Here is a 13,959-nt window from a genome sequence, read left to right as displayed (position 1 = left end):
TCCAAAGTCACCTGGGTAGAAAGTGGGCTGATTGAGATTCCAACCCAGGTCCTCTGACCCTCCATCCTAGCTTCTTTCCACCTCCTCCTTAGGAAGGCTGCCATAAACTCTAGGAACCAGGGGAAGGTAAACAGTTTCCAGATAAACAGCCGGGGCACTGTCAGTCAGCCAGCCTCAGGCACCTCTTTTAATTCACTATTCATGCCAGCTGATTGACTTTTCAAATCCAGAGCTAAACTTAGAGGCTTGTCCTTCCTGGGGATACTAATAATATGATTGCCTGTTCAGTAATGAGAGATCCTGTTCAGTATGATTACAGGGTAGGTTTGCTTTTCTTTTTTCTGCAGGAAGTTGAAAATCAACTCTGTTATTATTATTATTTTTAAGGTTTGACAAGCCAGGCCTTCACACCCACTTCTTTTTGGGGTGGTTGGCTTCTGAGGCACGTGCTGCCTTGGCACTGGAGGTTTGGGGGGATGATGGCTTGGGAAGCTGTCAGTGATTCTCCATCCTGTTTCCCAGAAAAGATTTTTGACAGTCTGGGTTCCTCTGGAGGGAGGGGGTTTGAAGTGGAGAACCACGTGTACTTGTTCCAAGGCACAAATGGAATGATGGGGTAACTTTCCACTTTGTGTCAGGCAGGGATGTTTGGCAAATACTCAGTGGCTCTATGGTTGAGATACCCTATCTGCACCATCTTCAAGGTTATAAAGTGAGAATGCATGAAATTAAATCATGGTCACCTTGGTCCTAGGGCCATAGACTTAGATTTGGAAGGGTCCTCAATGGACACTGAGTCTAGTCCCCCTCACTTGACAAAGAAGGAAACTGAGTTCCAGTGAGATGAAGTGACTTGCCCAGAATTAGATGGGTGGCAGGGTCAGAATCAGAACTAAGGGGGTAGGAGCACAGATCTTGAACTAGAATAAAAGGCCAACTCCAACGTCATCAAGCCAAACTGTGTATCACCCCAGAGCCAAGGTCTTCTTGGGTCATCAGGTGATAGATTCAGCATTGGAAGGGACCCTGCAGACTGTCATTTGGTAGATGAGGAAGCTGAGACCTAGAGTGGTGATCTGCCTTGCCCAAGGGCACCCAAGTACCAAGTAGCAGAGCCAAGATTCCAACCCGATCTCCCCTCTAAAGCTTGCTCTGCTCACTGCCTACTCTGGCTCCTGACTCCAAGGCTGGCCCTCTATCTATCAGGTCAAGCTTACTCTCTGCTTTGCACACGGTGGGCACCCAATTGACATTTGTTGAATTGAATTGGAACTAATTAAAAATGAGTTGGAACGTAAAGGGAAATCAGGGTTAGCCCAAGACACTAGGGGCCCTGTCACACAGATTATAGAACTTGTTGACTTCAGCTTGGAGAAACAGAGTCTCAGAATCAAAAAGCTTAAATGCATTATGTCTATACTCCCTCCATTCCAACCCCGAATGTGGAAGTGATTAACAATTTTCTTTGAGAAATCTGCAAAGCAGTCCACTCTCCTGAGCGGCTTTTGTAGAGAGGTTCACTATGAAAAATAAATCATATCCCCCTTAGATTTTTCTTGGAGCCCAACCTAAATATCCTGGCCCCAGGACACATGGCTGCTTTAGCATCTTCTGGAGAAGAAGCTGGTGCTGGCTCATCAGTATTTCCCTAGAGTTCTTTCTCTGGGAGCAGTTGGGATGTTCCCAAAGGGCCTGCATCTACCACTTCCCCATGCTTGCCTTTCTTTGCTCAGCTCAGTTCTACTTGGCATGCTTCTGCTCACCTGTCCCCCTGGGTGGGAGGACCAGCAGAACCTGGGGGAGACACAAGGCTCATTGTTCCCAGCATAGTCCTGGAGGCAGTGATGTAGGGGCAGCTGTGTTACAACAGCAAAAACCTTGGGTCAGGAGGCATGGGAACCGAGTTTGAATTTGGCTCCACTATGGTGAAGCGTTGGATGGAATAAGGGTGAGCTGGAAAATGTGCTCAAGTTGGAGCTCACCTCCTATTTACTCAGAGTAGATCTTGCCAAAACACAATGTCCCCCATGAGACTGTGAGCTCCTTGATGGCATGGACCATGTTTTGGCCCTTTTTTTTGACTCCCTAGAGTGTAGCAGAGTGATTGGCACAGAGCAAATGCTTAATCAATGTTTGCTGACTTGATTTGACTGAGGACTAGATGAGATGAAAGTGAATGGGACTGTGTTTGAAAGCCCTGGCACCAGAACCATGGAGGAAGGCCTTGTTTCCCTTCCATGTCTAAGACACAGTGCTGGGGAAACCTGATTTATATCAGTGTTCACCTCCCATAAGTTTTTAAGGGATAACATTTTTATTTTCAAGGGAGGATTTTCAAGTCTGTATCAAGAGAAGGCCTGCCTCGGAGTGGCCACTCGGGTTAGATGCATCCCAAACAAATGATCACAGCATGGAAAAATCAGGTTTGCTTTAATGACAGAGAAAGCACACCAAGCTGGAACATAAACACCATTCGGGGGCGGGGGTAGGGTTGCCATCACACAAGCCAAGGCCAGGCTGCTCTGCTCTAGCTTTTAACATTCAAGGACAGAAAGTCGCCAGGAGCAGAACATCTCAGACAGCATCTTTGAGGACACGGACGGACAGACGGACGCAGTGGGAGGTTTCCTGCTAGATCACATGCTGTGGACCTTTACCTGGGATGGGCAGGAAGTCATTTTAGTTCTCCCGTTTTTGCTCAGAGGAAGCCTAGAGGCTTTCCAAATGACCAGGCCAAAGAGAGGATTGACACACCGATGTCAACAAATCGATTCCTAGCTGATGGGCAGATAACACCTGGGAGTGGGAGAGGGAAGCCTGGGCATGCCAGGGGGTGGAAACATGAAGCAGCCACTGACATCAAACATTCTGAGCAATGGACCAAAAAATTACCTTGTGCTACAAAGGGACAGGGAAGCTTTTCTGAAACAGAGATTCTGGGGGATGGGTGGTACTTTCTGAAGAGGCATGCTAGGGGGGAAGGAAGGTCTTTGCTGCAGTCATGGATATTTCAAAACAAGGATGCGTGAAAGGTACTAAGAAGTCATCATGGTCCCTCACCCATCTCTCTTGCTAGCTACTGACTTGCAAAGGAAACTGAGGTCTGACAGTAAATGTCCATGTTTGAGAATCCTAGACTGTTCATTCTTGGGATGTATATGGAATCATTCTATATTACATATGTAGTCATAACAAATAGTCTAACATAGTCACACTCTCTGGTCAGTAGCAAAGTACTGATATCTTACTAGAAGAGAAGAGAGCCCTGGGATAAATGCTAAATGCTCTTATGTTCTCCCTCCCTCCCCCAAACCCTTTCCCACCCTCCCAACCCACCCTTGGCTTCCCTCAAAATTCAGTTTCTACCAATATGATCCCATGGAAACCATTGCACTATGATGCTCCACCACAAAAAGAAACAGGCATCACTGGCTTCACAAAATGGTGGTGGAGCAAGAGATGATGTTGTCCCATGGAATCCTTGGCAACTCTGTAGCGTGGATATCATGTAGCCCAGGTCCAGCCCCATGCAAAGGCTTTGGTGGGCAGGAGGAAAAGTTGTTCCTTTGTTTGAATCCCAAATAACGATTAGCATGCACGATTGTTTCTTCAATGGCAGAACTGGAGGTGGTTGTTGGCAGTGTACCTCTTGTGGTTGGCGAGGCAAGATTAAACCAGCTGAGAAACAACACCGGTGGAAATCTCGTCTTTTGCACTGACACAGGGAGTACCTTTGACCTTTTTTTTTTAAAAAAGGAAAATTCCCAAACTTGGATCCTTATACACAATTCTGTTGAAAAGGAACTTTTAAGCTTTTTAGAAATATATTTTTAAACTACAAGGCTACCCCATTTGTTTTTTTATGAACATATTTTTTAAAAAGTCCCACCCCTAAAAATTTGCCATGACTGTTCCTCATGATTGCAACAGTCCCAACCATCTCTCTGAGGGAATCTCTCTAAACCTGCAACCACCAGTCTCTGAAGTGCATACAGGGATGCTCTTAGGGGTGGGCACTGGACTGTGCTTCATCTGGCTTTGGGAAGCCCAACCATTGCTAGTTCCATCAGCAGTCCTCAGCACAAATGGGCGTGCTTGAAGGGATGCTCAAAGTGGGGTCCCCACTCCATGGTCTTGTTGCTGGATTTCCAAAGCAGGACCCAATCACTCCCCAGTGATCAGCAGGATCTCCTTGGTGTCAAGAACGCATGTGAGCTGTACACAGTCACTGAGATGTGAGGAGCCAGGGCAGTGGAGACAGCTCCTGGGTCCAGACAAGAACATGCCAGTTGGAATTGTGTGTATTCATCAGAAGCTGACACAGCCAGAGAACTTGTGAGGTCCCATTGGAGTGTCCTCTTGTTAAGGGGGTTTATACAATAGAGCCTTTGGAAGAGGAGAGGTGAATGGATTGTATCCTGATTGCCAACGTCCTCTGCAAGTCCTGGAGCACGTCCTGACCCGACGCTTCTCCGTTTTTATCATACAAAAGCTGCTTGAAGGCCTCGTTCTCAATGAGAACCATCATGTTCTTGAGGAAGTAGCCTTCGCAATAGGTCGAGAGCTCTGTGACGCCAAGGAACTGGGGAAAAAGGAAAAGAAAACAGTGAGCATGACCCTTGTACCTGCCGAGGCGTGAGGGACCTTGGAGGCGATCTCTTCCATACCCTCATTTTATAGATGAGGAAACTGAGGCCTAGTGAGGGGAAGGGATATATATAGAAACACATGTTTGAACCTGAAAGGGACCTTGGGGGTCTAATCCAACCTTTTCAGTTTACAGATGAAGAAACTGAGGCAAAATGACTTGCCCAAACTCACAAAGGTAGAATTTGAACCTGGTTTCTCTTACTCTCACTGTACTAGCTCTCTGCTTACCTGCTTTAGTGTGTCCCCTGTGTGTCTGCAGATACAGCCCACACAAGGGTTAAAACAGTAAATGCCCAGGGCTCTCACCTTACTTAGAATACAAGATGACTAAGCCCTGTGTCATTGGGCTTGGGACGGAGGGGCCAGAAATGGAAGGGCTGGAGCCTAAGGATCAGTGGGAGGGAGATGAAAGTGAGCAATTCTTCCTTGGGGAGGAGAATGGAAAGTTCCTGAGGACAAGATCAGTCTCACTTTTACATTTGTAGCCCTAGCATCTAGCTCTGTACCTGACACACAGTAGGCACTTGATTAATGCTTGTTGATTAACTGATCATTGATTAGCATCCAGGGAGAGAACAGAACTTTAGAGTAGTGACTTTGGGACAGCATGATACTGAGGAAAGAGTGTTGGATTTATAATCAGAGCAACTGACTGTACCAAGGATGATTTGTGTGACTTTGGTTAAGTCTCTTCCCTTTTCTGGCCTCAGTTTCCTCATCTATAAAATGAGGGAGTTGAATCAGATGGTTCTTTGAGGTTCCTTGCAGTTCCGCGACTAAGATCCCAAGCCCCCTGACTGTATCATAGACGAGTCCAATGAGGCTGTACCCAAGGAAGGGATCTGCTGAGAGTGGACTCAAGATATTCGCCTTAGTTGTGGTGTATGAAGGGAGTATCACCTTCCCTGGAAGCAATGATGAGGACAGTGCAGAAATGGAGAATTCAGAGAAACTTGGGAAAATTTATACGAACTGATGAAAGTAAAGAAAGCAGGAGAAAAAGAGAGGAAGGAAAATCACACCGAGACACCCAAGCTCTGACTAGTGGCCAGCTGTGGTTCTCTCCAGGCCTCAGTTTCCTCATCTGTCACAAGAGGGTCAGACTGGATGGTGGCTTCTAAGGTCCTTTCTAGTCCTGTGTGCAGTATGCTACTAGCTCTCTCCTGGGCAGAGATGTGGAGGAAATGAGCAAATATTCTCCAGCCTGGCCAGCATGTTCATTTACTTTGCTAAGCTGTACTTCTTCATTATGATGGGGCATCCTCCTCCCCTGGGCAGATGAGGAGAGGGCAGGGAGGGCAGAGGTGGGGAGGAGACACTGAGCTATGGCAGTGATCCAAGAAAGGAGAAATCATTAATGACAAATTTGTTTTATTTTAAAAAGTGTATTGCTTTGTGGCATACATGCGAAGTGTGCCTGTGACCTTGGCCTCATTAGCACAAAGCTGTAGCCCACTGAGCCAACCATCTGCAAGCAAAAAGGACGTGTCATTTAGGACACAAAACTGGAGAAGTGCTCAGTGGTATCCTAATGGCTTGAATGCATTAGTACGATTATTAATTCAGCCTGCCCAAGAGGAGATTGGGCCCTTGCAGACTCATAAAACCATGGAGTTAAAAAGGACCCTAGCGCCTGGCCAATGCAAGCCTTTCCTTGTGCAGGTAAAAGAAGTCAGGCCAAAAGGAGAAATGACTTTCTTTAGGCCACCCAGCTAGTGGTGGAGGTAGAATTTGAATCCAGATCCCTTGACTCTCAGCTAGAGCTCCTTCCATTACACTTAGATCTGTAGAATCATAGAGAGTATTAGGGAGAGAAGGAACTTTAGAGACCATCTAGACCAACCCTTTCTCCAACCCAACAGTTATAAAGCTACAAAGCCAGGGTCTGAACCCAGGTGCCTGGACTACAAGGCAGCGAGGTGGTATAGCAGCTGGAGAGTCATGCCTGGAGTCTAGAAGAGCTGAGTTTAAATCTAGCCTCAGACACCTCCTAGCTTTGTGAGTGGACAAGTCACTTCACTGTGTTTGCCTCAGTTTCCCCATCTGTAAAATGAGTTGGAAAAAGAAATGGCAAACCATTCCAGTATCTTTGCCAAGAAAACCCCAAATGGTCATGAAGAGTTGGACACAACTGAATAAAAACTTCTGACTATAAATCCTGAATTCTGTCATTATGTCACATATTTTCTGTTGCCTTGACCTCCTTTCCTTGACCCTTTTTTATTCCCCTGATTCTCCAAGTCTGCCTTGCCCATCCTGCTAGGTGACTCAGTGTACAGAGAGCTGGGCCTGGAGTCAGGAAGATACAAAGGAAAATCCAGCTTCAGATACTTGGTAGCTGGGTGACTCTTGTCAAGTCGATTAACCTCTGTTTGCCTCAGTTTTCTCAACTATAAAATGAGGATTATTATTATAGCACATACTTCCTAAGGTTGTTTTGAGAATTAAATGAGATAACATTTGTCCAGTGCCACATAAGCCACAAAATGCTAATTAGAAGTCTTATTGTGTTATTAGTAAAGGACATAGCCGTTTTGTTGTGTCCTACCCTCTGTGACTCCATTTGGAGTTTCCTTGGCTCAGATACTGGACTGGTTCTCCATTTCCTTCCTCAGCTCACTTTACTGAGGAGGAAACTGAGGCAAACAGGGTTAAGTGACTTGCCCAAGGTCACAGCTAGTAAGTGTGTGAGGCTGGATTTGAACTCAGAAAGATGAGTCTCCAAGCCCAGCACTAGGTGTACTATAGCACAACCTAGCTGCCTGTAAAGGATCCTATATAAATGCTAACTGTCATGATGATTAACAGGATCCTGGTTATCCCAGCTCTCCTCACTCTCCTGCTGGTTCCTGATCTCTGGCTTACTCCATTCAATATAAAAATCTCTGCTTGCTTTTTTTTTTTTTTGCAGGAGTGTGCTAGAGCCAGCTCATACCAGAGAGTCAATTGTCAAATTTTCTAAGTGAACATTGATTTCCACCTTGGAAATCAGTAGACCCCAAATAAGGGCTCGAAAGATTGTTTTATTCATTGTCAAGATGTAAGATGGAGAAAATGTTAATAATGCAAGTTAAGCCTAAAAGTGTATTATACACATATCTTCCCTGCCCCCTTCCTAGAGAACTGTTTGTTAAACTTTTACCAACATACTCCTCTTCTTTTGTAAATAAAGAAAATGAGCCGAAAAATGCTGCAGCCTTCCTAATTCTGGACCGCTTTGCTGGAAAATAAGCATTGTTAAAATAAAAGTCATCATTGGCCTCTTTCTATATGGAAAGTTGTCATGAGGGGTTAGACTTAATATTGTCAGGTCCTTTTTGACGTCTGGAATGTGGCTGTTTGTGTCTGCCTTCTCATGTTTCCTAAGGTTCAAGGCCAAGGGTTGGTTTCCCTCCCCCATCACATAGTCCTTATTAAATGATTCTCTACTTGGAGTACCATCTGCCAGTAATGGAATCCATGTGAAGCCGGATTAGGGGCTGGCAGGGGAGCATTGATGGTATAGGGAAAAAGGATCCATAGGAGAAAAGAAGAGGACAGCTCAGTCACGTGAAAAGTGCTGACTCTCCCACTTACTGGGTGTTTCACTACACCTCTCAGCCTCAGTTTCCTTCTCTGTAAAATGGGGGATAATAAAGGCTCCACTATTGATCTCATTGGTTGTAGTTAAAGAAGCATTTTGTCCAAAATATCTTGCTGCTGTGGGAACTACATAAAGGGAAGGGATTTTCCACTGACAACTCTACAGGATTTGACTTTGAGAGAGAGAGAGAGAGAGAGAGACAGACAGACAGACAGACAGACAGAGACAGAGACAGAGAAACAGAGACACAGAGAGAGACAGACAGAGAGAGACACAGAGATAGAGACATAGAGACAGAGACAGACACACAGAGAGACAGAGAGAGACATACACAGACATACACAGACAGAGACACACAGAGACAGAGACATACAGAGACAGAGCTATATGTAGAGAGACAACATGTTTGCCTGGGCTGGGGCAATAGCAGCTGGCAGGTTTCCCTGCCTCAAATCTCTCCCCACTCCAGTTCATACTCTTTTCCGCTGTCAGAGCAATCTTCCTAAAGCACGTCATGTCATGTTACCCTTGTCCTCAGTAAGTTCACCTCCCAGATCAAATAAAGAGCGTCCCACAAGTCTGAGCTCCAGGTTATTATCCCTCTTTCCAGGCTTCCTAATCATGATCTTCTTAACATTTAGAATATCCTTTATAAATGTATGTTAAAAGACAGATAAGAAAGAAAAAGAAGGAAGGAGGGGAGAGAGGAAGGGGAAGAAAGAAAAAGGAACTGATTGAAAACCAGAAAAAATAGAAAAATAAAGAGAAAGACACATGATAGATAAATAGATGGGTGGATAGATCTATGTGTGTGTGTATGGGGGGTTGTCTGACAGCAGTCTGCTTAATCAACAGACAAAAAGTGAAACCATCCTCTCTTCCCCCAGCAGACTGCTCACAAAAGCTTTCTCAAGACCTCTGGTCATTTAGTTCCTTGATCCCCTGGTTCGCTGAGAGTCCCAGGTAGGTGACTTCTGGCTGACTCAGTGTTCAGCCTAGTTCAGCGTGGGGGGATGAAGGAGACGACAGGTAAGTGTTTTTTTCTAGAGCAGCCGACAGGTCTAAAAATGGACCATAGGTCAAGAGGGTCAGAGACTTAGAATGGGAAGGATCCCTTAAGAGGGCACTTAGTCCAACTCCCTCATTTTACAGAGGAGGAAACTGAGACCTGGAGGGAAGTCACATCATGGAGAGTGGTCTGCCATAGAGAATCACAAATTTAGAAATGGAAGAGACTCCAGAGATCATCTGGTCAAAGCACCTCATGTTATAGAGGAAGAAAAAGAAGCTCAGAGATGTTAATGGGTGATTACGGCCCCATGGTTAGCAAACAGCAGGGATCTAGGAAGAGGGCTGGATGGCCCACCTCTCTTCCCTGGCATTCAATCAGTCCATTAACAAGCATTTACAAAGAACCTACTATATGCCAAGAGCCCTAACTAGGGAAGGGGTGGGGAAAGGGAATAAGGATTTATATAGCACTCACTATATTTCAGACACAGTGCTTAGGGCTAAGTCCCAAGGAGCCAGCATGGGCATGTGCACCTTTTCCCCTGGGGTGGTGGAGGGAGGTACAGTCCCCCACTTGCAGCAGCTGCTGCTTCCCCCACCTCCCTGGCCTCATGGCACTCTACTGGTCTGCGCTGCCATGCTGTGACCATCTAGGCCTCCTTCCCCAGCCAGCCTCCTGTTTCTTCATTTCCTACCTTGCCTTTCATGCCTTCCCCTGGGGAGCCAAGAGGCGTCTTTCTAGGGCAGTGCTGTCCAGCCCCGTGTTTGACACCCATGCTCCAGGCCATCAGTTGCCTTTTCTGTGCCCCAGGGACAAGAAGAGATACGATGACATGGACATCATGGGGATAGGACATTCCGTCTCTGAGCCTTCTAAGTCTGGCGAGGCAATCACCCAGACACACCCAAATGCCATGAGTTTCCACAAACCAGACTCTTCCTATGCCCCTGGGAAAGGGGCTGGGGGCATTAATACCTTGGCATGGTTGTATATATCCACACAGTTGTCCGTGTTGATCCCTTTCGCACAGATGATCTCGCAATGCCGCTGCAAAGCTTCGAGCTGGAAAAACTTGGCGGCAGACAGGAGCTAACATGAAAAAATACACACAAAGGGAGTCTGTCGTGCTGCCTTGAATGGGACTGACTCTCTATGTATATAAAAGAAATCTCTTTGTCACCTCTGATTCCTCCCTCTCCCTCCCTGCTCACATCTAATTAGCCTAATCTGTTGGGTCTTTCCTAGAAGCACCCATTTTCTCGCTTCTGCTCTAGCTACCATCCTAGTTCAGGCTCTTAGCAGCTCCCACTTGAACTATTTCCCCAACCTCCTGATGGATCTTCCAACATCCTTTCTTTCTTTCCCTTCCAATTCATCCTAAAAACATCACCAGGCCAGTGCTTTGATCTTCTCATTCCAGTACTCAGAAACCTTCAATGGCCCCTCACTGTCTACCGACCAATGTCTGAATCCCTTAATCTTGCCATTGCACCCAGTTCAAAGGCTTACTCTTCCATGAAGCCTGCCTTGGGCCAACAGGATGCACTTCTGTCCCCCTCTTTTGAACTCCTCTTACTGGTTTGTGTTTTTCACACACTGGCTTCTTTTCTGGCTATTTCTGTACACCAGCGAGGTCAAACTCAGATAGAAGTGGACCCTGCGGGCTGCCTAGTGACTCCGAAAAGCACAAATGAACATTATCTGTGTTGTACTACGTTTTCATTTATCTAGTTAAACGTTTCTCTCTGACATTTTAATCTGGCTCAGGTTGCACTTGGGAGTTTTGTCAAAACAAGAGTTTGACATGTCTGCCGTACATTTTATTTTTATCTGTATGTGTATATATATATATAATGTACAGCAGAAGTACCATATATAATATATTTTAGGTAATATAATATATTTTAGGTAATATATAGTATATACACACACATACGTACATATGCACATATATGTGTGTCGGGGACTTCTCTTAACAGAACATCTATGTTTTCACATGGGGTCCACAGATAAACACTTTTGGAGAAGGCTTCTTTCTGCACACCCCAGCATGTACACGTGCATGCATACACATATGTACATGCATAGCTGTGTAGGCAGGAATGATTGCTCATGAATAGGTATATGCACATATACATACACATACATATACACACACATACATGAATGTTTATTTATTTGTTCATGAGTGTATGGGAGGAAGCCATCTCCAATTGTCTCTGGACCCCATGTGGGAACGGAGTCATTCTCTTAAGAGCAGTCCCCTACGATTTATAAGTTCCTTACCTTCCCCCCAAATGACCTTGCATTTATTTTGTATGTACTTAAACAAACATGCTGATTCCTCCAATTGAATATCATTGTTGTGTGTCCTTGTTCTTGAAGAGAGATGTCATGACATGTGACGGGGAGAATGGTTTTCTTTTGTCCTTTCGTACTTATCACCCCGCTGTAGAATGCCTGGTATACTATAGGCACTAAATAAGAGCTTACTAATTGACTGCTGACAAGGACCATATCTTATGTATCTCTGTATATCCCAAAGCACTTAATTCAGTGCTGTGAACCAAGAAAGTGTTGGTCGAAAGGATGACGGAAACCATCCGTTTTTTCCAGCCATGGGAGCTCCTGTTTGTCAGCAGCACTGGGAAGCTACTGCTGGTCACATCTGCTCTCTGATCTCACATCCATTAGCATAGTCCAGACCCACAGTTCTTCAGTTCTGAACTACTTGAACAACCCTCAGACTGGTCTTCCTGAGTCGGAGCTATGTTCCTGCTTCTCCACCCCTGACACTGATGTCTGTCTTTTTAAGGAAGTACTGCGGTCTCCTTCCCCGGAGCAAAATATGGCCCAGTGGCAACCCAGGATTATAGAAATCCCAGGTGAAACTTCACAAACCTCCATTATCTCATTGTTCTTAATGAGAAGTGACTCTGGACCGCCATAGTAAAGGTACTGCATGACCAGCTAGAAGAGAGTAAAAAAAAAAAAAAGGGTTGTTAATCAGTCAGATTATTGGCATCACCCATTGCTTGGTAAAGGCTAATATGATCAAAGATGGGGCACCCAGAAAGGACTTTAAAGGTCACATAGTCCAACTCTCTCATTTTCTGTATGAGGAAACTGAGGTCCATAGAGGTTAAATCCCTTGAGCAACATCAGTCAGGTAATAAGCATCCAAGGTAAGATCTGAATCCAAGTTCTCTCACTCCAGAACCAGTATTCTTCCAACTGAACCACACTGCCTCTTCAAGAATTGCTAGACCTGTGATAGAAGTCAGTGTGATATGGAGGGATAGAGCACTGGGCCTGGAGTCAGGAAGACCTGAGTTCAAATGAGGCCTACCACTCTCACTAGCTGTATGATCCTGGGGAAGTCACTTAACCTCTGCTAGCCTCTGTAAAATGAGGGTAGTAACAGCACCTACCCTTGCAGGGTTGTTGTTATGGAGCACTGAGATATTAGCAAAAAGCTCTTTGCACAGTGCCTGGCTCTCTATCAATGCTTATTCCTTTCCCTTTCTCTTTCCCTTCCCAATCAGGAGACCTGAATGCAAATGGCCCGATGGCTCTTCTGCTCATTGGCTTGTGTGAATCTGACCAAGTCCCACCGATTTTCTCTGTCTCCATTTTCTCATTAGGAAAATGAGAGGTTTGGTCTTCTTCACCTGGAATCTTTGAACTTCTAAAAATATTTTGATAATGATATTTCAATCTAGCTGGTTTCCTTTGCAATCTTAAATATTTTGTTTTATTATAGATTTAGGAACATTTTGAGAAGGGCTTCATATGCTTCATAGATTCTAGAGGGGTCCAGGACACACACACAAAGATTCTTGAGGTTCCATCTGGCTATAGATTCTATGACTTATGGAGTACATATCTAAGGCAGGGGTGGGGAACCTATGGCCTCGAGGCCACATGTGGCCTTCTAGGTCCTTCGATATGGCCTTTTGACTGAGTCCAAGTTTTATAAAACAAATTCTTTTATTAAGGGGATTTCTTTTGTGAATTTTGGGATCAGTCAAAGGGCTGCACTTGAGGACCTAGAGAGCCACAGGTTCCTTACCCCTGATCTAAGGTCTCTTTGAGCCTGTGACTTACCAATGACTAGCTACCTGTGTGACCTTGACCTAGTTACACTACCACACACATACCACTGTGAGTCTCAGATTCCCTATTTGTGAAATGAGGGGTTGGATTAACTGTTCTAGTTTTAGATACTATTCCCATGTGACAACCTAACTCTCCATGTAACTTTGGGCAAGTCTGCCTCCCCTGACTAGTTCTCACTCTTCTCCTCTGTAAATTGGGTTAGAGTTGGCCCAGATGTCCAAGGTCTCTGTGATTCTATACCTCTTCACTGATGAATTTTGACTGGATCAGCTAAAGGAGCATTCAAGATGGCAGCTGGACACAAATGACCTCAGGACTTAGACTCGTCTTTCTGGGCTGACTTAGAAATCAGCTACAATGAGAAAGCCTGATGCCACATCTTTTTAATGGGAAACTTGGTTTTTATGAAGTCCAGGAAAGACATTTCCCAAAACCTTCTCCTTTTCATCGAAGAACAATCACATATTGTCATGGGAAATGTATGCATTGCCAGAATGAGAGCTGCAATTCTTGTCCTCTAGTCCTATGTAACCTTGATTTGAGGAGAAATGGGTGAGGAACATTTTCATACCCATCTCACAAAAAGGAAAAATGA

General features: G+C 45.1%; 1 protein-coding gene across 2 annotated transcripts in view; it reads right to left on the bottom strand.

The window, feature by feature from the left end:
• Window positions 1-3,337: 3,337 nt before the first annotated feature.
• The window catches only part of ABTB3 (ankyrin repeat and BTB domain containing 3), a 304,327-nt gene continuing 293,705 nt past the window's right edge, over window positions 3,338-13,959 (bottom strand). For both annotated transcript variants that reach the window (XM_072655838.1, XM_072655840.1), the window contains 3 exons: window positions 12,147-12,215; window positions 10,221-10,334; window positions 3,338-4,582 (listed from right to left, as the gene is read on the bottom strand). In XM_072655838.1, the coding sequence (XP_072511939.1) occupies window positions 4,373-4,582; window positions 10,221-10,334; window positions 12,147-12,215 (393 nt within the window). In that variant the 3' untranslated portion in view covers window positions 3,338-4,372. The remainder of the gene's footprint in view (window positions 4,583-10,220; window positions 10,335-12,146; window positions 12,216-13,959) is intronic.

Source organism: Notamacropus eugenii, chromosome 3, assembly GCF_028372415.1.
Source record: "Notamacropus eugenii isolate mMacEug1 chromosome 3, mMacEug1.pri_v2, whole genome shotgun sequence".
In the NCBI taxonomy this organism is placed as follows: Eukaryota; Metazoa; Chordata; class Mammalia; order Diprotodontia; family Macropodidae; genus Notamacropus; species Notamacropus eugenii.
Note: the sequence above shows the minus strand (reverse complement) of the source record. Positions and strands in the feature narration are given on the sequence as shown.